Source organism: Acinonyx jubatus, chromosome E3 (assembly GCF_027475565.1).
Source record: "Acinonyx jubatus isolate Ajub_Pintada_27869175 chromosome E3, VMU_Ajub_asm_v1.0, whole genome shotgun sequence".
Lineage (NCBI taxonomy): Eukaryota > Metazoa > Chordata > Mammalia > Carnivora > Felidae > Acinonyx > Acinonyx jubatus.
In genome coordinates, this window is record NC_069398.1 from 8,237,788 (window position 1) to 8,263,854 (window position 26,067).

General features: G+C 44.4%; 1 protein-coding gene across 8 annotated transcripts in view; it reads right to left on the reverse strand.

Annotated features, from left to right (window-relative positions):
• The window catches only part of MARF1 (meiosis regulator and mRNA stability factor 1), a 39,675-nt gene that overhangs the window by 10,658 nt on the left and 2,950 nt on the right, over nucleotides 1-26,067 (reverse strand). Inside the window, exons 2-22 of one of the 8 annotated variants that reach the window (XM_053213390.1) lie at nucleotides 25,307-25,508; nucleotides 23,076-23,225; nucleotides 22,533-22,565; nucleotides 21,611-21,785; nucleotides 20,453-20,679; nucleotides 19,237-19,354; nucleotides 18,469-18,641; nucleotides 17,030-17,458; nucleotides 16,671-16,828; nucleotides 16,425-16,583; nucleotides 15,206-15,398; nucleotides 14,309-14,487; nucleotides 12,578-12,658; nucleotides 10,271-10,507; nucleotides 10,025-10,144; nucleotides 9,218-9,393; nucleotides 7,485-7,705; nucleotides 6,625-6,767; nucleotides 6,313-6,446; nucleotides 3,954-4,156; nucleotides 2,582-2,809 (exon numbers count right to left, since the gene is read on the reverse strand). In XM_053213390.1, coding sequence (XP_053069365.1) covers nucleotides 2,582-2,809; nucleotides 3,954-4,156; nucleotides 6,313-6,446; nucleotides 6,625-6,767; nucleotides 7,485-7,705; nucleotides 9,218-9,393; nucleotides 10,025-10,144; nucleotides 10,271-10,507; nucleotides 12,578-12,658; nucleotides 14,309-14,487; nucleotides 15,206-15,398; nucleotides 16,425-16,583; nucleotides 16,671-16,828; nucleotides 17,030-17,458; nucleotides 18,469-18,641; nucleotides 19,237-19,354; nucleotides 20,453-20,679; nucleotides 21,611-21,785; nucleotides 22,533-22,565; nucleotides 23,076-23,225; nucleotides 25,307-25,450 — 3,681 coding nt within the window. In that variant the 5' untranslated portion in view covers nucleotides 25,451-25,508. Of the gene's footprint in view, nucleotides 1-2,581; nucleotides 2,810-3,953; nucleotides 4,157-6,312; nucleotides 6,447-6,624; nucleotides 6,768-7,484; nucleotides 7,706-9,217; nucleotides 9,394-10,024; nucleotides 10,145-10,270; nucleotides 10,508-12,577; nucleotides 12,659-14,308; nucleotides 14,488-15,205; nucleotides 15,399-16,424; nucleotides 16,584-16,670; nucleotides 16,829-17,029; nucleotides 17,459-18,468; nucleotides 18,642-19,236; nucleotides 19,355-20,452; nucleotides 20,680-21,610; nucleotides 21,786-22,532; nucleotides 23,226-25,306; nucleotides 25,509-26,067 lie in introns of all 8 variants that reach the window. The other 7 variants (XM_027043189.2, XM_027043186.2, XM_027043185.2 and 4 more) reach the window with 7 other exon arrangements.

The following is a 26,067-nucleotide window of genomic DNA, read 5'->3' on the forward strand; positions in this document are numbered from 1 at the left end:
CGCAAGCCAAGGTTTACTGTTACATGTTTTCCCCTCTGGTTTTCCAGCCAACACCACAGGTCTCAGTGCCTCGGCGTGGGCTGGGTCACCACAGGCTTGTGTGCTTTGGGCTCTCACAGGCAGAGCAGCACCTGAGGAACTGTCACCATCCCACTGTGACCCTGGTTCGGACGCTCACCCAGAGCCCAGGCAGGAGGATGGAGGGCAGACCCCCACACCAGTTACCATGGTGACAGATTTCCCCTATCAACAGAGTCAGGTCTAGGGGAGTCTGAGTCATCTTGTTCAAAGCCTAGACCACTGCTACTATTGTAGCCTTTCAAGGAGTAAAAATAAAAACCTGTTCTTTCGAGCCTACTTAGATACATCTCTTGATTCTGAACCCATGCTATGCAACGAATCCTCTAGGGAGCTTATAAAAGATGCCAATGCTCAGAGCACACTGGGCCTGATTGCATCAGAATCTCGGGGGGGGGGGGGGCGGGGTGGAGGGGTCCGCTTCTCAGCATTCCCCAGAAGCTTCCTGGAGATGCAGCAGCAGCCAGGGCAGCACCCCGGAGCCTCTCCAATCCTCCCCCATCTTGACTGCTTGCGCCCAAACTCCCCACTCACTCGCCCTTGCTTATCAGAGTCTCCGCTCATGGCTACCCACTGAAGCACTCCACTGCCTTTATGCTGGGTGACTGAGTATCCAGGGGGCCCCTCCCATCCTGCGGCCTTTCAGTTCCTCAACTTCCTCATCTCCGGGGATATCCCCTTCCACTGACTTCCACCGTGGACACCCATTCCCAGGTCGCACGTGGGATCTCACCATCTACTGCCCACTGCCGAGGTAGCTCATGCAAACCTCCCGTGCACCCTGTGCGCCAAAGGAGGCCTGCGGCAGATGCTGGGGTGGGAGACGGAAAAGAGATTCGAATGATCGGCTCTTCCTCCCCTTCTCCAGCTTCACCTGCACGGACTCGCACCTCCTCCCAATTAAAACCCTCTCTGCCTTCTTCACTTTCCTCTCGTGTCCACCTTGGCGCCGATAGGCCATGAATTCATTACCACTCTTGTCATGCTCTGTAAACAACTTTGTCCCTTTGGTGCCTTTTCTTTGCACCATCTGGCAAACTCCCACCTCGAGCCAGACGGTCTGCTTTCCGAGCCGGCAGCAAACCCAGGGTAGCGCTGTGGGCACCACCTCCCTCCTGCGGGGCTCCCCTACTCCCCGTGCCCCTGCCTCATGTCCTGGCGGGCCCCCCACACCGCACCGTGCCATGAGGGGCCTCAATCTCGAATCCTGTGCCTTTCGTCCTCTCTCTGTGCAGTTGCTCTCACCTTCACTTCACAGAAAAATAGCTCGTGGTGGGTACCCCCCTCCTCTTCCCCGAGAGGAACAGCAAACTTCCCTGTGTCTACATCTGCCCGCTACTCCCTCCCTCTGGTCGAAGCACTAATATCAGGGCTATGCCCTGCCGTCTGCTGAATGCCGATTCCCATGCCTGCCTCCTCGGAAACCCCACCCCACCACCTCTTGTCTGTATATTTCTCTTCTCTCCCTCGAGCACATCCTTCCTGGCGGCTCTCAACCATGCTCGGGTCTCTCCACCTGGGAGCAAAGCAGCCACAGAAACCTCATGGGCTCACTCGGTCCCGTGGCCTTGCCGCCACTGTGCACTCCCGCTGCTCCTTCACAAGGAGACAAGCCGAAAGGCTGTATTACCTGTGACCATTTTCTTGTCTCCTACTCCTCCTCATGCCTCGACCTGCTCAGTGTGCCTCTGGTCCCCACTCACTGGTGGCGACCCCGCCCGGCCAGCAACACCAAGTTCCTCCATGTAGCCAGGCCCGAAGGTCACATTAGTCCCTGCCTCACTCATCCCAGCAGGTGACAGTGCTGGCCGTTTCCCCTCCTTGGATTGGGAGTGCCACACTCCTAGCGTCCTCCCTACTCTGGGTCCTGTGAAGGTTCTCCCCTCAACTGGACAGGACGTGAATGCATCCCTTCCACGTCTGTAACCAGGGCTGCCCCCCTTGGTGGCACTTCCACTCTGCCTCCTCTTGGCCCCAGGCTGGAGGCAGCCTGAAACCACCCAGCTGCTCAGTCTAGGACAGGGAGGGTTAGTTCAGTCCAGGGCAGGAAGGAAGAGGAAGTTACCCTCTCCAATCCCGTGTTACCAGCAACAAGGGCTGTTGTGAGCCTAGCCTGCTCCTAAATCTACTCGAGTGAGTCAGAATCTGTGGGGAAAGAGATCTGGGATTACAGCCTCCCCAAAACTTCAGAAACGATGATCCATTTAGAAGAATATACCCGAGGAAAAAAACATCCTCGGATAAAAGACACCTCATCAGTTCAGAGTCATTCCTTTGACAAGGCCCTGAATAAACACACAGAAGCAAGACCAAAAATCTTAGCTGCCAAACCAGAGCCCCTATTAGGGTAATCTCCTATCACCTAATAAGGTATTAATAGCAAACAAAGCACTTACTGTGAAACAGAAACTACTGCAAGGTGTGAACAAAGAAACGCGAAAGCACAGGAAAACACCCCAGCGAAGATGACGCCACATTGCCGTGAAAATAAAAATCTGCTAACCTTTACAACATGGCAGAGCTTCTGTGTTAAAGCTGAAACTGAACTGACATCGTAGTCTTGGAGACGAAACGTGTAACCAAAAGTTTTAGCGTATTCCGTAAGCAGATCTGTCATCATAAGGCAGTTATCTTTTTGGGACCGAAGGAGTTTGACAAACTGGGCAGCAAGAGCTTTGAATCGTTCTACCTCTGTCAAAGTGAGGATTTTTTCTTCTCCACATTCCAATACCTTGGAAAACACACAGCAGAAAGAAGGCGAGATTGAACAAGTTATGACTGTTCATAGAATTAAGTGGCATGGAAATGTATTCGGTTAGTAACGGAAAAGCACTGTGGTGTTCTTTAATGGACATAGAGCTTCAGTTCTGCAAGATGAAAAAGTTCTGGAAATTGGTTGCACAGCATGTGATACATTTACCACCACTTAACTGCACACTTAAAAAGGCTTAACAAAGTAATGTGTATTTGACCACACACAAGAGGAATTTTTAAAAAAATTTTTTTTATGTTTATTTATTTTTGAGAGCAAGAGAGACAGAGCATGAGCAGGGGAGGGGTAGGCAGAGAGGGAGAACAGAAACCAGTGCAGTCTCCAGGCTCTAGGCCGTCAGCACAGAACCTGATGTAGGCCTCAGACTCAGACTGTGAGATCAGGACCTGAGCTGAAGTCAGACGCTTAACCGAATGAGCCACCCAGGCGCCCCAAGAAGAATTTTAAAAGCACTTTAGGTGCCTGGGTGGCTCAGTCCGTTAAGCGTCTGACTTCAGCTCAGGTCATAATCTCCTGGCTTGTGAGTTTGAGCCCTGCATCGGGCTCTACGCTGACAGCTCAGAGCCTGGAGCGAGCCTGCTTCGGATTCTGTCCCTTCCTCTCTCTCTGCCCTTCCCCTGCTTGCACTCCGGTATCGCTCTCTCTCAAAGATAGATAAATAAATTTTAAAAAACACAAATGCTAAAGAAATTAACAACAAAAATCTGGTTTAACTTAGCAATGGCTTAACAGCTAAGCATTCATATCGCCTCGCGTACTTGTCCCCAGCACCAACCTAAGAGATTTGAAAAATACGGCACTAATGGAAAAACATTCCATTTAAGAAAACAAACTATATTAAAAAGAATCAAACTATTTCATCTCTTGACAATAATTACTCTAAAATAAATTTGAAGATGGTTTCTTTCTTCATGGAAGGGGAAAAAAAAACCCACACTTACCTTGAAATACTAATGAGCCAAAAACATAGCTTCTCTGATCAAAATATTTCCAGTTTTCCTATTTCCTAACTACTTAGTTCCCAGGAAAAGAGGCCTGAGAGAAAAAAAAAAAAATTCTCCCATGTATTGTTTAGAAAAATATCACTGGAATCTCTACTCACTTGTAAAATATCAGGTATGGCTTCAAAAAGTTCAAGTAGTTTAGTAAACCCATAGTATGCAAGTTTACACTGCCGGCCAAAGTGGTGATGGTAGGAGGGGATAAATTTGTTAAAGGGCATCCGGAAATGGGGTTGGTGCCGCAGCAAATCAACAACATCCTTGGAGAACTGCTTTGTCCTTTCTATTTCATCCTGGGTACGCTCTTTAAAAAAAAAAAAAAAAAAAAATTGATCAGTCATCACAGTCTTCCATTGATTTGTGTTGAACATTAGTGGTATAGTTAGTCCTATGTACAGATTACAAGAGGTATCATCTTTGCCTTCCAAATGCACACAGCCTAAGACAAACACATTCATATGCTCTCTCTGCAGAATGGTTTTCAAACTCATTCAAGGACACAATACCAGGAGGCCAGGAAACTATTATGGTACACAGTGAAATATACGTGCATGTCCATGTAATTTCACCTTGCAAGCTGGACATACTTTTTCTAGCTCCCTGTCCCCCACCCCTATCCCATATATAGGAGCCTGACACGTACGAGCATGTACATGACAGGTCTCTGTACTTGTAAAAATAACCTAGAAATTATTTCTGTAAACTCGCACTTCTGAATAGCCACATGCTTTGTTTATTCTTCTGACCTTCAGTTCAAATTGTTAGCACAAAGAGTATCAGGCAACAAAAGTTTAACAAAAACACAGGGCAATAAAAGCTTACATTTCACTTTTTATTTCAATTAATTTTTATGTATGTAATTTTTTTTTGAAAGTTTTTAGGGCGCTTGGGTGGCTCAATTAATCGCCCAACTTCAGCTCAGGTTATGATCCCACGGTTTGTGAGGTCGAGTTCTGCGTTGGGCTCTGTGCTGACAACTCAGAGCCTGGAGTCTGCTTCACGGATTCTGTCTCCCTCTCTCCCTGCCCCTCCTCCGCTTGTCCTCTGCTTGTGTCTCTTTCTCTCAAAAATAAACAAGGGGCGCCTGGGTGGCGCAGTCGGTTGAGCATCCGACTTCAGCCAGGTCACGATCTCGCGGTCCGGGAGTTCAAGCCCCGTGTCAGGCTCTGGGCTGATGGCTCGGAGCCTGGAGCCTGTTTCCGATTCTGTGTCTCCCTCTCTCTCTGCCCCTCCCCCGTTCATGCTCTGTCTCTCTCTGTCCCAAAAATAAATAAATGTTGAAAAAAAATTTTTTTTTAAAAAATAAATAAACGTTTAAAAAACAAAAAAATTTTTTTTAAGTTTTTTTTTTTTTTTAGGGGTACCTGGGTGGCTCAGTCCCTCTCTCTCTGCCCCTCCCCCGTTCATGCTCTGTCTCTCTCTGTCCCAAAAATAAATAAATGTTGAAAAAAAATTTTTTTTTTAAAAATAAATAAACGTTTAAAAAACAAAAAAAATTTTTTTTAAGTTTTTTTTTTTTTTTTAGGGGTACCTGGGTGGCTCAGTCAGTTGAGCACCCGACTCCTGATTTCAGCTCAGGTTCCCAGGGTTGTGGGATCTGAACCTCCACACTAAGCACAGAACGTGCTTAAGAGTCTCTTTCTCTCTCTCTCTCTCTCTCCCTCTCTCTCTCTCCCCCCTCCACCCGGCCCCTCTGCCCTGCTCACAAGCTCTAAAAAAATAAAAAATAAAAATATTAAAAAAAAAATTTTTAAGTAACCTCTACACCCAATGTGGCACTTGTACTCATAACCCCAGATGAAGAGTCACATGCTCTTCCAAATGAGCCAGTCTGGTGCCCCTCTACTGATTTTTAAATGAGAATCAGAAGACCGACATTACTCACTCCAAAAAGCTCTGGAGTGCCATAATTTCATGAATATCAGTGTTCTGCGGGAACACAGGTTAAGAATCACCGATTAATAACAGTGGGAGAAGAGGACAGTAGACAGATGTAATTTCACCTACCCTAGCTCCCAGACCTCAACCAGAGTGGCCAAAATATGAAAGATAAAGCGAAACATTTGCTTGAGCCTTCTTTCCTTCTCCAGAGTGCATGGTAAGGTAGCTCAGTTAAAAATAAGAGTCAAGCAAGAGCCATGGTAACCGACTCTCAGATGGATAATTATGGTGTCAACAGCCATAGACAGGCTGAAGAAGGCATTTTGGCAAAGTGCTGGTTATGCCCCTCTTCCCCCTAGAGGGAAAATTCTAAATTCTAAAAAACCAGCTTTTCTTATTGGTGAGTGGCTTCCTGCTCTGAAGAACCTAGGATCCACTGCACAGCACACAGTAGTTTTCACACTGCTCCTTCCATGGAATCTGCAGGAACCATGGGGGCAGGGAAAAGGATATGTGAGACCATGTTAAGATAACCACTGAGATATGCGACTGTCTTCCAGCACATTAAGGTCAACATACCTCTTTTGGGGATACAAATCACCATTTCACTATCTTGTTGGGACAAGCAGATGGTTGTGTCTGGAATCTCTGATACGATATCAATCAATTCGCAAACACCATATTCAGTGACATCCCAGTCTTTTGAGAAACACCTAGAATTTAACCATGGAAATGGGTAAAGAATGAGACATATCACTTGCTAAATAAACTTTGTAAGTTTTCCAAAAGAATGTTAAATAGAAAACGTTAGGTAATTATTTTAGATTTGTGGGAAGAAAAAGTGTCTTAAAATATTTGCTTTCATTTTTCTCCCCCTTCTCATCAACTCACCAATGGTAAGCCTGTGAGAACTCCCTCACAATGACCTGTTTGCTGGCTTGGGATTTGAGAAGTTTTAGTAAATCCTGAGTAAAGCGCTTCACCTGGGCCCTGTGGGTAAGGGTCAACAACCTTTTGGAGCCCATTCCGAGGATCTGTAAATCAAACACTTTGATTATTTATACTCGTAAGACCTTGGCACATACTGACTTTCTGGCTGATGGCATTTTCTCTCTCCTGTTACTGCTCTCAGACAATAAGCCCCTTTATGTGTGATGTCTGCATTTTCAAACACATGTAGATCAACAGAATGTAGATGTTCAAAATGAACATCTGCTCAAGTGCCTGGGACCCCCCACCCCCTTTTTGTTTGCCCTTCATACCCCTCCTCAAATAGTTGTGAATACAGACACAAAAAGCAACTAATTTTGTCTACAAAAGACAGCTAAGGTATTCCAAGCCATTTTACAAGTGGGAAGCTGTTTTACAGGTAGGAAGCTATGTAACAGTCTAGGTTAACAGGTAAAGAAAGATTCCTTAGGAACCAACATGAGGCTCCAGCCCAGGAGCTCGTCTTTCACTCATTTACGAGAGGTAAGCCCGTGTTCTCGGCAGCTCCTCTGTAAGAGTGAACAACCCTGGAGAGCTCTGGGTTAGGAGAAGGGAGGTCAGTCTACACAGATTAGAAGAACAACACTTGACAGTGCTCTAAGGAGTTCGTTCTTTAAGTTGAAACTCACAGCTTTCTGCAAAAACCAAGAAGCCATCTTGGATGAGGTTACCAGCTAACCCATTTCTTCGGCTGAGGTAGCCAGAGCCACAGAGGAACGTTCTCATCTTTAAAATAATAATAATTCCTGAACTTTCCTTACCTGCAACACATGAGGCACAGCTTCCAGTAATTCTATCAGCTTGGAATATCCATAGTCTGATACCCGGCACTGCTTTGCAAAATGATGGTGGTAGGACGGGATGAAATTACTAATTGGGATGACACAGGACGGCTGGCTCTTTAGCAGGTCAATCACTTCCCTGCTAAACTGGATCAGCTGGGGGTTACCCACAGGACTTTTAGAACGCAGAAGCCAAGGATCTAGACAGGGGGAGAAAAAGAGAGCATTCCTAAGATATAAAGTGGGATCTTACCTCTGAAACAAAGGTAACTAACCTTGCACTCGCTCGCCTGAGCTCACCCATGACGACGCAGATGAGACCAAAGGGCCTCTTTACTTCTCAGCATCTATATTCAGGTTCTATATAATAATCAATGGGCCAGCCCAACTTCTTTATGGGCTGGCAGATGTTTTCCCACTATTTCTCGAAGTCCAGTAGTCAAAGCACAGTTCAGCATAGTGTTAACTTAAAGCAGAAGTGAAATTCCACAGCAAGTTTCCACCTTATAAACTCGTTGTATGTCAATGACTCATTTGCATCTTGGTCCTGCGGAGCATACTTTCCCACAGAAACAAAGTTATAGATGGTCAGCAAGCAGGTAGCCCAGAAGAGCCGAGCTAACCCATGTGGAAGCTGAAAACATTACCCAGAAAATCACGGAAAGCAGCAATGTAAAACTAGCTGATATAAGAGTAAGAAAGAAATTTTTCTTGAACGCCCATGTAATTGAGGAAAAGTTTTCATTATAAAAGTATAAGCAGACAAAAACCTTTCTAAGACACTGGCAGGCTAACAACACAGGAGGCCCGGGAGCCTGCACAGGCCAGGGCTGAGGGGAAAGGCAGGAGAAGGTGGCAAGCAGCGTTGCTACCAATCTTTCTCCTTCCCTGGTTATCCTCACCCTTCTTCCTATAGGGGGAAAGAAAGGGAGGAAGTATTTAGGGTCAAAGAGAAGGAAATGTGCATAGAGCGGCAACGATTTGCAGTGCTGTTCACAGGTCGTGGGATTAGACACCTGCGATTCAGGGATGCCCAGGACTCAGCAACCCACCCAAATCTGGGTTCACATTTCCTGGTCTTTTATACTAACAGCTAAATCTGTTTTCAGATTTATCCAAGTCAGAAATGTTGACCACAATGAATTTCACAGGTAAATCTGCATTTAGAGAGATTTTCCTTCAACTACTTGAAACTATTTTTAAAAGGCGAGCCAACTGACAAGCCAAAAAGTCTCACAAAATTAGGTAGGGCTAAAGAGATTCGTCATTGTGAAATGTGGATTTTACATTTTTTACATAGCTTATGCTGGTACTCCCCAAAAGTCTTGTTCTGCCAAACCTTAAGCACTTTAGAGAGTAGTTTTTAAAAGATCAAAGGAGGGCCGCCTGGGTGGCTGTTGGGTAAGCATCCGACTCTTTGATTTCAGCTCAGCTCACCATCTCACGGTTCTTGGGCTCATCAGGCTCTGAGCTGACAGCATGGAGCCTGCTTGGGATTCTCTCTCCCTCTAGCTCTGCCCCTCCCTCACTCGAGTGCATGGGCATGCACCTCTCTCTCCCTCAAAAAAACCAAATATTAAAAAAAAAAAAGATCAAAGGAGACATCCACAGTGCTTTGTGCTTGGCAAACAGGGCTGCTGTGGAAGATAAAGGCCAACAGCCTCCTCTCCTAGTAGGTGGTGGCTCAGAAACATCCGATACCTGCCTCCTACCTGTGTTTGGAGGTGGGGGCTTGTTGTGAATCCATTTGACCACTTTGACACCATTCTGTGCAGTGGCGATGTTTACACCTGGAACACAGGTGATGAGGTGTTCTAAGGGGACACCCCCTTGATTTTCCTGCACTATTTCCAGTTCACCGAACTCTGCAGCATAACAATCTGGAAAGCTGAAGTGGGGAAAAAGAAGGGTAATTACAATAATGGAAAAGCAAAGCACCTGCTAAACAGAAATCTCTATCTTAATATATCCACAAATAAGTAATTTCTGTTTAAATCCCCAGGATCTGGGTTTGAACATTAGAATTAAGGTCCGAGGCAGGGGAGACAATCACTGTGGCACTGACCTCTTTGATGCAGTCTGATGAGACCAGAAATTCCTAGACAATTTTCCCAGCAGAGGGTGTTAAAAATAAGGCAACTGGGTGCTCAGTCAGTGATTTACCTGCTTCAACGCATTAGTGGCTTTTCTCTCTCAAATTTTGCAGCCCAGGGCTGAAGGCTGTGTACCCTCCTCTAGCACGTGTGTGCACCTGTAGTACAGCACTTACAATAATCTCGTCTTTGTGGAGAACAAGCTTTCTTATTCATTCCTTATGTTTCTAAAAATCTGCACAAATTTTCTTGTTCAAGTATTGAGTGAATGGATCCTATTTCAGATCTACTTTGACTGCAAGGTGCTAAAAATGTTAGGATGAAGCATTCTATAATACTTGCTTGGGAAGAGGTGTGGGCAGAGGGCAGACTTTCTAGAAAGAGGAGAACTAAGGCCTCATATCTCAATGGCTTTGACATGTTCACCTTAATAAAGGCACGGTGCCCTCATGTGTCTGCAGAAGACTATGAACCTGGGGCGCAAATGTCTTCAAAGAGAGGATCACAAAAGGAATCTTATAGCAGTCTGGATCAAATTCGTGTTCACTACAGAAAAGAGAACAAAACAGTTAGCTGACGTTTCTCAGTGGTCTAAAAGGTCTTCAAGGTAATTAACAGACGTTCAAGGACCTTATACACAAGGATTATTTCTAGAAGGAAACGAGGTTCTACCTGAAGTCCTTATCGGGGCAATGCTGTCTGCAGACAGGCTCGTGATATTCTAACTCTTCAAATATAATTGGGCTGCAATTTGTCGAGGAGCCGTCATGTGACTGCGAAGACCCCAAGGGGCTCTGCCGGGCCTGACTGCTGGGCAACAGACACACCAGTCTTCCGTTTCCTTGTTCGCGGATTGCCACCGTGTCTGTTAACTTATATAAATCCGATACGTTCAACTTGTGTCCAAATCTAAAAGCAAGGATAAGGGGACAGAAGTTGACTTGGAATGTTCTTCTCTGATTACACAGAAACGCCTGTACTGATTAAGTAAAGGGCTATTGCTAAGAACGGTTCCTCCACCTCTTCAAAAGTAAGATGGGATTAATTCTACTCTAAATTATTTCACTCCCAAGCCAGTAACACTTGGCACTTCCTTTGAGTCACCTCTGGCTCACTGCCCATCAGTCATTATGTCATTTGCTACCTAACCCTCGAACCCCTGCAGTTGCTGCATATGACCTCACCTCACTGTCTCAGATGGAAAGCTATGTGACATGACCTCTTTTGACTCCACTCCCCACGCTGGAAATCCCTCTGTACCACCCCTCCCCATCTCTGCTCTGCTACCTCAGAAGAGGTAGGCTCCTTTCCAGCTACTCCCTCACCTCACCTATTCCTGAACCTTGAGACCCACACTTCCTGAGACTGGACTCCTCAATCATCCCCCCACTGTGTGTGTATCTTTCATACTTGGGAGCTTAAAGGCACAGGCTTGGAAGGCAGACAGATTTGAGTTCATATCCTTTTCTCTCCAGGATTTTATCCACAGGACTCGGGATGGATGGCTCTCAAGTCACCAGCGGCTTCCTCCTCCCCTCCCCCCAAAACCCCATGCCACATTCTCCACTCCCTCAATGACGCCAGCCATCCCCGCATGTCCTGGTAACACCCTCACCTCCTGGTTCTCTCCTGCTTCCCGTCCCAGGTGGTATTCCATCCAGTTCTGCCCTTCTCTTGGCTTCCCCTCACTCCCTCCCTGCTTCCCTGCCTCTCCTCATCCCCTTTAGGAAAGTAACGGTCACATCTTCATTATCTCCAATGTCCAAGCCAAGGTCAAAACCTCACTGCACTTTCTGGACAGGCCTTATTTTCTATTTCTGTTTTAACCATACTAGCATCCTCTCAGTCAGCCAGGACAAAACAACCCAGAATCAAACTGCCTCTCCTCTCCACCTTGCCTGCTACATAAAACTAGTCACAATGTCCTATTTCACTGACAACTGAAACTTCGGTGTTCCAACAGCATCTGCCTGGACCCAGGACTGGGACAGCACTGTCCCTTCTTTGTGTCCTTCTCTGCCCTGTTCATTCCATCTCAGCTTGCACCGCCACCACATGGCCCGTTGTTCCGCCACTACTCAGGGCTCCGGGGCTTCAGAGTAACAGTCCAGCTCTTTGTTTTTTCCATCCTTATAGCATTTTCTCCTCCTCACTCACTTGGGGATAGTTTTCTTTGTTCTATGTGATGATTTATGAGTATTTCCTCTTCCCTTCCAGACAGAAGCTCAAGGACAAGGATCGTGTCTTCCCAGCTCTGCACTCTCCACAGAGGCTCAGACTTTTTAAAGATTTTATTTTGGGGAGGATGGGCTAAATGGGTGATGGGCATTAAGGAGGGCACTTGTTGGGATGAGCACTGGGTGGTCTATGTAAGTGCTAGATCACTGGGTTATGCTCCTAAAACCAAGACTACACTGTATGTTCACTAACTTCAATTTAAATAAATAAATTTAAAAAAAAAGATGTTGTTTTTAAAAGTGATCTCTACACCCAACGTAGGGCTTGAACTCACAACCCTGAGATCAAGAGTCACACGCTCCACCAACTGAGCCAGCCGGGTGCCCCTAGACTTCCATACCACCCATACTTCCTGAGCATCTACTAAGCCCTGGGTCCTGAAGAGATGGTCATAAGTCAGATCCAGTCCTTGTTGTCCTAGAGCTTACAGCCTAGAAGGTGCTCGAAAATGTTCATTCAGTGATGAACAAAACGAATCAGTCAATGGGAAAAACATACAGCTTTAGGGACTGAGGTCTAAATTTATTAAAAATGAAAGACGTTTTTAAAATGTATGTTAAAATAGAAACGTGAATCTGGATACCATTGTCTTTACGTCATTTCCTCCACCAGGCTGGAAATAGTCCTCAACAGCTTTTCCTCAAGAGATTTATGCCAATCACCAACCAATATAGGAATTCTGGAAGCTGCCAATCAGTACTGACCAGATCAATGAAAAAAATAATAATAAACCTAACTTACTTTTTTTCATAGATATCTGTAAATTTAAAAAGAGGCAGACAGCAGGCAGGAGCGTCCTGAAGAATAGACATTGTTTCTGCACTGTAAAACAAAATTTTACTCAATTAGAAAACAGATGTCATTCGCTATCAACAGAGGATTTCCAAGTGGTATTTTAAAAACACAGTTCATAGGGAGCGGAAAAATAAACAAAAACAAAAACAGAGTTCATAAAACTGATTAACACAATGTACAGTTGACCCTTGAATAACATGGGTTTGAACTTCATGAGTCCACTTATATGTGGATTTCTTTCAATAAATGCAGTACAGTACTATAAATGTATGTTCTCATCATTATGATTTTGGAAACATTTTCTTTCTCCTAGATTATTTCATTGTAAGAACGTAGCATATAACACATACAACCTAGGTGTTAATCAACTGTTTATGTTACTATATCAGTAAAGGCTTCCAGTCAACAGTGCAGTACGCGATTAGTAGTTAAGATTTGGGGGAATCAGAAGTTACATGGGGATTTTTGACTGCATGGGGGGGTTGGCACCCCCAACCCCTGAGCTGTTCAAGGGTCAACTGTATACACAACATGAATTTACCAGTTTCTGGTATGTCAAAATTTATTTTCTGGAAAACCTTGAAAAAGAAAGACTTTAGGGACAAGGTGATTAAAGAATATAAAGCCAGACACTGGGATTTTTATCAGACTCAAGCAGAGCACTTTTCACACCTGTGTATCAGAAGGACAATGACCGCTCAAATGAGACAAACACCTTGTTAACAGAAAAAGAAGGCAGAACAGCTTGAATGGCTCCTGCCACGTCGTGTGTCACGTGTTAGAGACGTGGACGTAGAATTCCCACAGTGGAGGATACACAAGCAGATACAATATCATCCCAACTATAGTTTTAAAAAAGGCAGCCAAGAACGATCAGAAGAAAACAAATAGGCAAACCGTTGCATGACTGGCTTCGAGCCACAGGATTATGGATTCCCACTACGCCCCACCCCCCACCCCCCAGCTTCTTTTGTATTTCTGACCTTTCCAAAGTTTCTTCAATGAGCATTGTTATTTTTATTCTAGGGGAAAAAAACATAATTTAAAATAATGGTGAAGTACACGTTACGGAAAGAGATCTTTGAGAGTTTAAACAGATTTTTAGGAGTGAGTTCTGTTTTACTAGTTGTCCCCAAAACAGGGAAAGCCGAAGAAGAAGAATCAAAGCACATTAAGAATGAAAGCACCACCAGATTCCTACAATTGACAGAGTTGAAGGCAGACTTACAGAGCTGAGTGTCTATTTGATGCTAAGGATATATCTGCAGGTTGAGAGCTTGCAGCTTTGTATATCTACCCTCTACAGACAAACCCACCTTCTCCTAAGATTTGAAGGGAACATTTCAGACTTTCCAGGCTTATAAACATTTACTGTAGAGGGCTACTATTTTTAGAACCTGTTCTGGATATGCGGTGTATTATTTTACTCCTAACCGCCTGCCAAGTTTAAGCTGTACTTCACCTTTGAGTAGTGGACTTGAGTAAGAGTTGAATTATTCTAACCAGCTTATTGCTACCTTCTAGCTCATTTTCTAAGTTCTGTCACAACTGAGAATAAACATTGCTGCGTGTGTAATCATCAAAGAGGGTTGGGAATGTGATGAAATCTATTTTATTTTTTCCAAAGTTGTTTCTGGGCCAAGAAGTTATTTCCTGAAATAAATGGTTTGTTTTTACCTCAGTAAAGAGAGTGATTTATTAGCAGCTCCTGTGGCAAGTGAGACCAGGATCTTCTTGCTGCCAATTTTGTATCTGTGGAGGCTATTCACCGCACTGATTGCTTCTTGTAAGTTCTCCATCTGAACAACAGCCTTGAGCTGATAATCTGTATGGGGGCTGAGCTCAACACTCTTCACCTACAGCAGTAAAAAGGAAAAGGGAATGCTAGGTCTACCCCGAACCCTGTCAGCTTCAACCTGAAGGTGAATTATGAAGGAACACGTCTGTGGACTTCCGTGCTTCTGTGAGGGAACATGTCTGAACGCTACGCTTCTGCCAAGCAAAACCTAAGTGAACCAGGACTGGGTGACCTTCAGAGACGTGAAATCGGCCCAGCCTGGCTGCGTGCTCTGGCACGCGCAGCTCTCTGATGCAGGCTCGGGAGCCAATATGTGCGAGGAGTCTTTGGGGTCTTCTCCAGACCCTGCAAACACCCGGGGCATAGCCATTTTAATCATCTGGAATAGGTGCACTTCTAGCAAACGGCACCTAAAAACCCCATCAGACGCAGTAAGATACTCACAAAAACAGCCAACATTACTTTAGAATCCTACTTCTGTATTTTAGCAGCCAGAGTGAAGTAAAATCCATCAGAGTTTTATTCCCCAAAGTGCCACTTAAATCCGTGCCCGTGACCACGAGTGCCTCTCCCCTAGGTCTCCTGCTCTCCGGGGCTACGCCCTAAAAACTACAAGTACAGCATCACCGTGAGCAGACCACAGGAAAAAGGAAGGAGTTCAAACTCATTCAGTGATACGTCTATCCTGGCTGCGCTTACGTGTGTTGAACTACGTTCTCCCGACTTGAAGCGCTAGCAAAGGGTAAAAGGAAGGCAAGAGGGGGTGAGAAGGTTACCTTGCCGTGCCTAGAAAATGCCTCCTGCATAAGCTGCTGCAGCTCCTTCCGGGATAATCTGTAGTCGATGTTGCTGATCTGGATGTCAGCACCATTTGCAAACGGGTCTGGGCTGTCAGCACCAATGCTCGAATTTGCAATGTTGAAAGCAAGTGGGGACGCTCTGTTTAAAAGGTTTGGAGACATACTCCTGCTTAAAACATACATGGTGGAGTATTTTTAAAAACTGTTATTCTATTTACTTAGTTTAAATCACTTAGGCTCTGTTTGAAGCTATATATAAAAACAGCTTTCCGTAATGCAACCAAGCAGAATATTTGGTTTTCAAATGTATTTTTATCTTAAATGTACACTGATTTAGACTTATTTCCAAAAGTACTACCTATTGACCTGTTATTAACAACCAGTACACAATTTAATACCAAATATTCTTTCATTGGATTATTTAACACTAGAGGCAGAAATTATAGGCAGACCCGGTGAATTCATTTTCTACTCTGGGTATTGATTCTTGGTGAATTAGCCTGCGATACCAATAAAAGTCATTTAACTTCTCCCTGGCTCTGAAAACGCTACTGTCGCTCACGTGTTGTAGTCTTTTATGTGAATTTTTAATTTTAACTTTGCAGATCCAAAGTCACTTTCTGGAGCGAGACTTCAGCAACTCAGCACAACAAATACAATGTGTGAAGGAGTTCACAAGGTGCAACGTGGCCTCATGGCTCCTGTCCTCCAAGCTTCCAGAAGTACTCAGTGTGAGTCTGGAGAGCTTAGATAAGGTAAGCGTTACTTGGATAAGTACAGTGGTCTACAGACTGCCCCCCACTCCTGCTTCTCAAATGGCTCCCTGCAATTACCCTGTGAATAAGAATAACCAGGGCACGTATAGTTGGGGCTGCTTCCCCAACACGACAAAGTGAGGAGGAAACAGTAAGGACATCTCCACGTGCCTCCCATCATGGCCAGGGAGTCCGAGTTAAGTTTCTGTGATCTATGCTTACCCAGATTCCCACGTGGAGGGGAGAGACGTTGAGGAGCACGGCCCCCCATCATAAGCTAAGACGGCCTGAGGAAGGGGGGCTGGAGGACGAGGAGGGGAGGACTCATCTCTTATTTCTGTATTCATGCACTTGCGTCACCGGAGTTCCTTTGAACCAGCATCGTGTCGTCATCCCTGCTACTGCACGCAAGTACCCCACGATCAAGCAGGTGGACTCACCGAGAAGACCAAGACTGTGCTGCGAGCAGGGGACTGACTTGCCGTGACGTGATCAGCTTGCTGAAAGCAGATGGGTAACTCACTTGGAACGGAGTCTCCTCTTTCTCTTTGTTCTCTACAGGAGAGCTGGTGACACTCCGGGGACAGGGGTTCTCTTTCCTAATGGAGGGAACACATGAAGGGAAAAGGTCACGTGCTTGCCTTCACATTAGACAAGAGGCCGTGAGGAAGAGTAACGTAACCTACTTCGGGTTGGTTTTGTAAGCGGGTTCTGCCGTCCCCGAGTTTTTGGGTGCGGGCGCTGCAGCGCTCAAGCTTCTGTGGGGAAGCGCCACCAGCCTCAGGTGGCCTTGCTGGGAGTCACTGCTTCTAGCGCCAGTCTTTGACTCCATGCGGCAGAGCTCCTTAAAAGAGACAAGCGCAACGGAATTTAAAACTGAAGCGACCAAGATGTGTTAAACCCTGTACAGAAAACACGTAACTGAGAATCGTCAAAAACGGAAAACAAAAAAGGACAGGCCGAAAGCAAGCGGGGCATGTAAAACACGGAGAAGAAGAAACCGAACCTACCGTAAACTTCAGAAAGCAAGAGGTATCAAAGTTACCTGTAAACTTTTAACATTGGTGTTTTTTGTAGCAGATCCAGAATTTGCCTGCGACCCTTTTCCAGGCGTGGCTTTGGCACTGGAAGATTGTTCACTCGTATCTTTGATGAGGCACAATTTTGGATTCTTAAGTTTTTTGGGAGACTTCACTTTATCAGCAATTGCATTGGAACTCTTTGTGTCACAGAGTTCTCTATTTTTTGGAGTAAATGACACAATGATCCTATTACCAAAGACATCTTCGTTTTCCATTCGCTTCTGAGCCCGTTCTGCACTATCTTGGTTTATGAAGCGGAGAATTGCACTGCAGCCTGTGATACTCAGCACTTTCCCACCACAATTATCAGACAGGCGCCTGAGCCTGTTGGTGATGCTCTTGCCATCTTTATTTGCTGGTAGGTTATAAACATAGAGCAGAGTGTGGCACTGCTGATACAGAGGAAAAGGGTTACAACGGGTTAACTCAAGGGCACACATTCAATTACAAAATTAGAAGAACAAGGAGTGATCTCCAAACTTAAGCTAACAACCTCGGAGGGGAGGTGGTAATGATCTTGAGGGAAGACGGTGAACTTACTTAAACCGAAAAAACCCAGAAAGAGGGAAATGTACCTTAAAGTACCACTCTGGCCAATGAGAATGGCAAGATTTAATGCTCTGAATAATCAAGTCTTTTTCTTCTTTTTAACCATGAAGAACAGGGACCTCAAAAGTGGGCAATCTCTGACCTAAAATACTACATTCGACTTAAAGGCCTCTGAGGCTAGAAAAGTAAATGCCAATTTCTTTAGGAGTCATATGTATATTCTCCAAATGGCTGAAATGCAGCTCAAGAGTGTAGTAAACGTGCTTTTCCCAAATCAAGACCATAAGGAATGCTCACCCTGCTGGAAATACGCGCACTTTCTCCTAGCACGTGGCTCAATAAGCTACAGGTGTAGCAATAACCGCTCTGAATCGTGCACATGCATGGTGGGGAATAGAACTATGCAAAACCAGCTCAGAGGGCTACTGAAGTTTAAGGATTAAATGCCCAAGACGTGTACGATTTACTCTGATTATCTGACTGCAGCCACATGAGTGTGTGCAAACCATCACCATATTCTTTACCCATGACTGCAAGAAAAAGACGTAATAAATCTTTCCCTATTGCTTTCATCCCGTTGACACAAACACTGCTGGCTTTGGAGACACTGACCAGAGGTGTTGGGAAGATAAACCTACAAGCCAATTCCCCACGATACCGTGAAACAAGCTAAAAGCAAAATTCATACATGCCAATTCTCTATTGGTAAAAGAACTATTTCTAAGCCTTACTTCAAAAATCTGGCCAGCCTCCTACAAAGAACAGCCTCACCTGGTGACCCCGTTAAGGGCGGTCTTCGGCCCCCAAAATCTAACATTAGAGTGCAGCAAAAGAAGAATGCAAACCCACTTACTGGCATTTTTAGTGGTAACCTGGGGGGCAAGTCGGAAATGAACTCTTCGAATCTGATCAGCTCATTAGCATGATGCAGCAGTGCTTCCGAGGCCTGGTTTTTATGGACCAAAATTATGTGGAAACCATGCCTGTGTCTCAGATCACTAAGCTCCAACGCAAAATTGACATCAGCTGAAAGAAAAGGCACAGCCCACCCCGTCCCCAAACATTAGAAAGACGTGACACAGACACACAGCTGTACTGCCCCCTACTGAGAAGGAAGGAATGGCTGGACTGGACTCAGAGTTGCTCCACCCCCCCGCCCCCCAGCTCCCACCCCCTTAACTGAAACAGGAACACGTTTCACACAAGAATGAACACCGTAGGGCAATTTTACCACATACTTCTACTGAATTCCAAGACACGTTACTTCCAATAGTAAAAGAGAGCAAACACTAATATTTCGGGAGCATCAGCTTTGGAAATTCTTCTTAGATTGTTAAAACTAGCAATACTGGGCCCAGGATACAAAAAAATAAAGTAGAATAAAAAATTACATTTTCTTTAACTGGCCCCACAAGAATCCATATTCAAGCTCTAAGGAGAAAATCCACAAAATCTACACAGACTCTGCTTTTTTCTCTAAACCGTTCTCAGGGGTAAGCACAAATATGGCCTGTGCATTTCAGCCTCTCTGGGGGCATATTTCACTCGAATGTGTTCTGGCTTCTGTAACAATTCCCACACAGCGAGTTTAGTGGAAATGAGCAGATGTCTCTGCACTTACTCGACACGAGAACCACAGTGGCTGGAGCTGTGTGAGTGTTCGCAAACCTTCGGAGACTCTGGCGCAGTTTGTCGTCAGCCGCGTTCTTGGCGGTAGCGTTGATGTGGGCAACGGTCACCTGCGTTGATTCAGAGTGAGGACAAATTAATAAGAGCTGAGCTTAGGAAATCACTACACATTCTGCCCACATCTTCAGAGACGGTCCTCAAGGAACGAAACTCTAGCTGTTGTTATTCTTGCCACTTAGCAATGAAAAAAAAATCATAAACGGATCTCAGTAATTTCAAATTTGTGTCTCTGTACAAATGAACTAGATCCATTGTTAGCCCTGCACGCCTCTCTTCATCTGCTCTTGTACTTCATCCAACCCCCTTTCAGAAAACAGGCAGACAAGGAAGTGAGATATGAAGTAATGCAGCTCTAACAGCTTTTGCCAACAACCAGGAAGTAGCAGAGATGGACAGAGACGATGAACCTAAGATTTAGGGCTGTATATGATGTCACTTGTCTCTGCTACACATAGGCTATAGCTTTCAGGATCTGGGGTTAGGTGATGGGAGAGGAAAGGCATCTGTCCCCAAAAGAGCAAAAACGGATTTATTTCTGTTAAAGTTATCAGGCTTACACTGAAGTCTCCAAGGGCAAGGAGAGGTTTTGAGAGGCATTTCAACTACATACAATACACAATAGGATTTATTAGTTTTTTAAGGAGCATAAGTATGTAATTTTAGGCAGCAATATGGCATAAAAACAGAATTACTTGTCTAAGCGTCAAAAGAACTAGAATCTAGTTCCAGCTTACGAGAATAGACTTTGCAGTCAGACAATCTGGATTTAAATCCTAGCTCATCTGGTTGCTGGCCACGTGATCTTTAAAAAGGTGTTTAACATCTTGGTGCCTCAGGTGAATTTGCAAATTTCAAATAATAAATCCTATGAGCCCTTTTCATAGAGTAGTCATGAAAATCAAAAGAAAGGATGCACACGTAACCATGCTGTGACACAGCACTAGTCACATATACGTGGCATTACTGAAAGATCAAATACGATTAAGCGATTTCTAGTACTTCAGAGATAATCTTTTGCTAATTTCCTTTATTTGCCAACCTAGTAGAAATGCACATTTAACAAATTTTGAATTAAAATTATTTAAAAAAAACACACATGTGCTTCTTCTTGTACCATAATAGATGAAAAAACCTTTTTTTTTTTTTACCTGGCAATTATTCAGCTCTTGAATAACTTCTTTGTTTTCTTTACTGATGTCACACACACAGATGAATTCTGCTTCTCTGTGGCCTTTAAAAAACTTCTCACGGATTCTCTGTACAACAGCAGTAGCTGAGCGGCCAGAGGGAACCGAACAGTTTTCAATATCCCAAAAAACTCCAATGGGGGGTAAGTTTTCCAGCACCTGTCCGGCTAGTGCAACTTCTGGTGACCCTTAGGAAATGTTAACACTTTCAATCACACATAGTGAAAAAAATAATGGCAAATTAAAATAATAGGTAGCTACCTATCATTTTTAGTGGCAGAAAAATGAAATTATTGATTGATGTTAAGCTTAAGGATACCAACCTCACTGGTTGACCTAAAAGGACAACCCCAAGTTGCAATAGCATTCCTAAGTGATTATTCCTCTTTTTCAGGAAAGAACAAATCTAAAGGTCAAGTTACTTCAGGCCCACAATAAATCCACTGCAAAGCATGAGCCATCCTCATGCTGACCGTTATGTCTACGTTTCTCTGTACACTAACACGTAGGCGAATGGACACTGTGGCTCTGGGACCTGTCATGCTCTGCCCACGCGTGTCTACCTGCTCAGTATGGAAGAGCAATGAAGAGGTGACAAAGGGTGAAGTTGTTACTGTCCTTGATTAAAAAAAAAAAAAAATTTAACACTGCATTAACATCTGATTTAATATAAAAAAAAAAAAAAGTTTTCCAAAGACAAAATATCACATTAACTACTTTTTGGGGAAATGATACTAGGTTTTTCAATTCTTGTTTTTTTATCAACCATTACTAAATCTTTCTAAATAGTAAGTACTTCTATGGAGTGCGCCATCAACAAGTGTAATTAGGAACCTAAGTTGACACTAAGTCCCCTCTGGCACTTATCTGTCCTAATATATACCTCGTATACCTAGTATTCTGTATACAGCATCCGACCTCAAACAGCCTCAGTGCAACGTAAAAGGCAAATGACTCGTCGGTGTCTAAGAATAAAAAGATTTTTTACCAAGAGGGAAATGGAGATGCACATACACAGTAGCTTTAGACCACAAGAATCTTTTCAAGGTGATTAAATGCAGTGTATCAGATACTGAAAACTACTTAAATATGCACATTTTATACCATACTGTCATTTACCAAATTTCGAAGCAGCTTTGCCTAGACTGGTCGCCAATAACAACGTGGTCTCCTTCCCTGCTCCTTTGGTTCCACAGCCATTACACAGAGGAATAGTAACAGGTGCAGATTGAGTATTTGGAGGTGGTATATTTGGCCAGACTTTAGCAGCATCAATTATACTATTTCTTGCCGGCTGTTTTAAAAATTTTTTTAAAAAAAGGAGGAGGTTTCAGACACATCATTTCAGAACCTAGAGTTATAAACAACAACTGAAAACACATTCTAAGTGTTTCTTCTTTCCACCTGTTAGAATCTGTCGCCTCTGACAGAATGTATTTTCAATATTTCAGTGCATTCCCAGAACTATCAGCTGTTAATTCACAAACTCACTTCACAAAGTGACTTTAAATGGTCTGGGACGACTTTCACAGCCTAGGGCGTATGTATCCTGCAGAGGAGACCCAGACATACTTTCCATAAAGGAAACTAAAATCTTTACTTGAACACCCGTGTGATCGAGGCCAAGTTCCAAGTCCCTCAAATTATTACCAAAGAACACCATGGGGTGACCTATGTTAACATGAACGGGTCCATATATGAGGTGAGTGTTAGTTATGAGAACTCTAGCCTTTAAAGACACAACAGAACCCGAAGCTTTGCCGAACTAGGTGTACGTGTAGGCAACGGATTTATTACAACGAGAGCCTCTAAAAGCACAAACTACGTGAATAAGGACTCTGCACGTTTTTGGATGGGCCTTCCCATTTTACCCTTCGCCTCTTTCGGGACCGACAGAGGCTATGCTGCTGGGGAGAAAGCTACCTCACAGAAGAATCTTCAGCCCCATGCACCACAAAGACTTTTCGAGATAGATCCACTTTAAAAAAGTCACTCCTCAAAAGTCAGCTGCACCCAACATAACAAATAAAAAGATACACACCTTGTTGAGACAGTCTTCGCAGTAAAGTGAGCCCTTTAAACAAACCGGAGGTACCACGTTTAGGTGCAAAGAATTGGTGCACAAGTGAGGCGTTAGCTCCGACTGTGAAATGTGCTCTTCCAAATGCCCCGGAGCCCCGCTTGTGAAATCAGAACAGGGGAAATAGCCAGCGGAGGCGCAGCCCTGGAGAGCCGGAAACTGATGCAGCTTGTGCACGTTACCATGGCAGGATTGGAAATGAAGCTTTCCACAACAGGGCAGGTGTTTGCAGGAAGATAGATTACTCTCTAGACACATGCTGGGGAAGTCACTTGCAAGGCCGGCCAAATTGTTCCTAGCTGAGGCATTCTGGAGCGAAGATGCAGACTGGAAGGCAAACCCTGACCCTACCTGACACGTGACTGTCCTGGTGCTCTGTGAGTCTAACAGTGCGCCTGGGTGAATCAAGCTACCGCTACCTCCGCTACCACCGCCGCCACCGCTACCACCAAAACGCATCGGCGAAGTGGAGGGTTCATTAGGGCAATGAGCGCAGCAGCTTACTTTGGGGACAGGTGAAAGCTGTATTTTAGGTTGCTGGAGAGAATGAATATCTGGAAGCGGGACTGCTGGAAAAAGTTTAGAGCCAGCATGAAGGGGAGACGGCACGTCCTTTAACTCCACAGCAGCTTTCTTGTTCTCCATGTAATCTTTCTGGGAAGAGAACCAGAAGGCAAGTTAGCTTCACGGGGCCGGTGAGTTTTGGTTACTCACATCCTACTGCAATCTAGAGACGGAAGTAGTGTTCAGTCCTGTTTACATCACTCGATCACAGCCAAACAGAAGGAGAACGGAGTGGCGGCTGAAAGCAGGGGACTTATTCACAGAATAGGGAAACGGACAAACAAAATCAAGACCGTGTCCTTCCTGGATTTTAAGAGACTGGGGCAGGGTGCTGCTTACACGGTCAGCAAGGCAGGTTAACCATCTGTGCCTCAGGGACTTCCCTTTGATAACTTCCCCTTGCCTCACAGGGCCTTCTGAAGACAAAACAGGTGGTACGAAAACAACACAATCACGAATGGCGTTCAACAAGGATGGCTCACAAGCCAAGTGCATTGAGGAAAATACTTAATGGTTCCTGCAGTCAGACCATAAAGGGTTTACTAAGGTCCTCCAGACGATTCCAAACTTTCGGATGAGATCAGCTATCTGCCCACGTGGCCCATCCATGGAGTCTTAAACATGCTGTTGGGGACAAGAAGCAAACTCCAGGCTATCATGACCTAAAGCCACAAGGCAAGGCCAACCACTGCTATGTAGCCAGTGAAAAGGATTAATTAGAAAACTGTTTGGGCACAATATTCAAGAGAAATAGCTTGTCATATGCCTCCAACACAGACACAGGACGTTGTGTTGTCGCTGGTGTTAGAGACCTGGGTTGGAATGTGATACTCAGCAGTTGTAGGACCTGGGGTAAGGTACATAACCTCTCCATACTTCGGTTTCCTCATGCTTCAGTTGGGAACACGATGTAGCTCCTACAATGGCTAGGAGGATAAAACACGACAGTGCACATAAAGCACTCAGCAGGGTACCTGGTCACTGAAAGGGGATCTAACTAATCGATAGCCCTTCCTGGCTGGCTGCAGGAACTATTAAGAGAAAGCATATATGGTGATGGAGACATGCTCTTCCCTCAGAGTACAGAATGGGCCGTCTGACTGCTATGGTTTCACCCCTTTGGCTGTGGTTCTACATTAACCTGGGAGAGCACACTCATTTGGGAGAAATCAGGATCTGAAGATGTAGGATTTTTCAGGTCAACTTCTCCTAAAAGGGCGGGGGTCGGGGGGGGGGGGTTGCTGATAACTGACTGACTGCCAACAAGCAGCGTGTCCTGCTTTCTTGGTAATTACAGTTCAGGCTAGAAATTCATTTACTAGCATTCGGATTTATATAGATCTGGCTCTTATGGTCTTGACTCAGGTCTGGGTACCACTGAAAGAAGCAGGTGTCTGGATCTATAAAGTGAAAGTGCAATCCTGTATTGTCAGACCCCACGGGGGCCTGACCGACCATCCCAGGAAGCCCTGCTTGAGGTGCCAACCCTGCTGTCAGATGTCCTTAAAGTAAATGACCACAATTACTGATGCCATGCAAAAAAGAGAACTATATAATGAAACCCTGGAGGAGATAAGGAATTTAGATGAGTTTTTAAAAAGTTATTAATGCCCTTATATAAATTCATAAAGTCTCATTCAAATCCCAAATGCAAAAGCCAAAAAAAGGAAAGAAACAAAATAGAAAAGTGGGAACATGATGCATGCATGACATCAGAAAAAGTCAAAATCACTATGAAAAAACAAAGGAAGAAGTTGCAGACATGTTTAAATGTTCAAGAGAAATCTTGAACAGAAAAAGACCGCCAATAAGGTCCTTTCAATCTTCCCTTGATTTTAAGACTCAAACCTCAGAAGGCTACAGTAGAATAAAGTCTATTTTATACTTTCCTCTGATTCGACTCTACAATTTGGATTTCATCTTTGGAATCTCTGACTTTCCTAAGAAGTCTTCCCAAAATGTTAACATTAAATATTCAAAGCAGCTACAGTTAAAAAATTATGCTCTCCTTGAGTCAGAAATTATAATCATGTGCTACAAGGAGGAAAAAGCAGGATGCAAAGTAAAACTTAGCACAGACTCCAGGGAAAGAGAGACTGCCCCAGACCAAATGGGCCACTCATCTATTTGCATAAGGAATTTGCTATGTCCCCAGTCTTGCACATAGTTACCGTGTGGGGGCTAAGTGGCAATGTGTGCTCAGGACGAGAAAAGCAATTAGAAAATTTCCAGAGCCATGGCTTAGCATCATTATTTTGTCGGAGCCATCCAAGTGTTCTACTGCAGGGGTCCTCAGTTCCGTTTCCTTCCATCATACAGCCATACAAAGTGGTTCAACATTCTCCCATCTTTCTTTTCTGTCATTCTTCCACCCTGTTAAGAACGAGATCTCAACATCAGTTATTTGCATAAGGACAAATTTTACTATTAAAAAGTGTAACTTCAACCGTACTTATGGCGCAACTACATTTACGGTACAATAGCTCCCAGTAAGTCAGATCGTAGAAACAAAAGTAGAATTCTAGCCAAGTGACAACCTCCTCCAGCCCCGAGGAGGCCTTTTCTACAGTTTTTCTTAATTCTTCTCAACCATCTCTCCCCTAAAGGCTCTACTTGCGAGGGTCAAAATGTTAATAGACAAGAGCATGTAATTTTAGTAAAAGAACAAACACACGTCTTCATTTCCAATTATGTAAGATTCTGGCATCTGACTTAACAGCAACCTAACCCACTGTGTCATTGATGTGACTACAGAAGGTCCAAATTAAGTGACCTCTGTGGACTCTGAATGTGATTCTGCTACAGAACAAATCGAACCAATTCCTTCATTTACTTATCATGAAAGTGCAATCTGATATACCACCAAAAATCCAACCAAGAAATCTCAAGTCACAGATGTGCTATATCTATTCCAGTGCAACCACATTCTTAC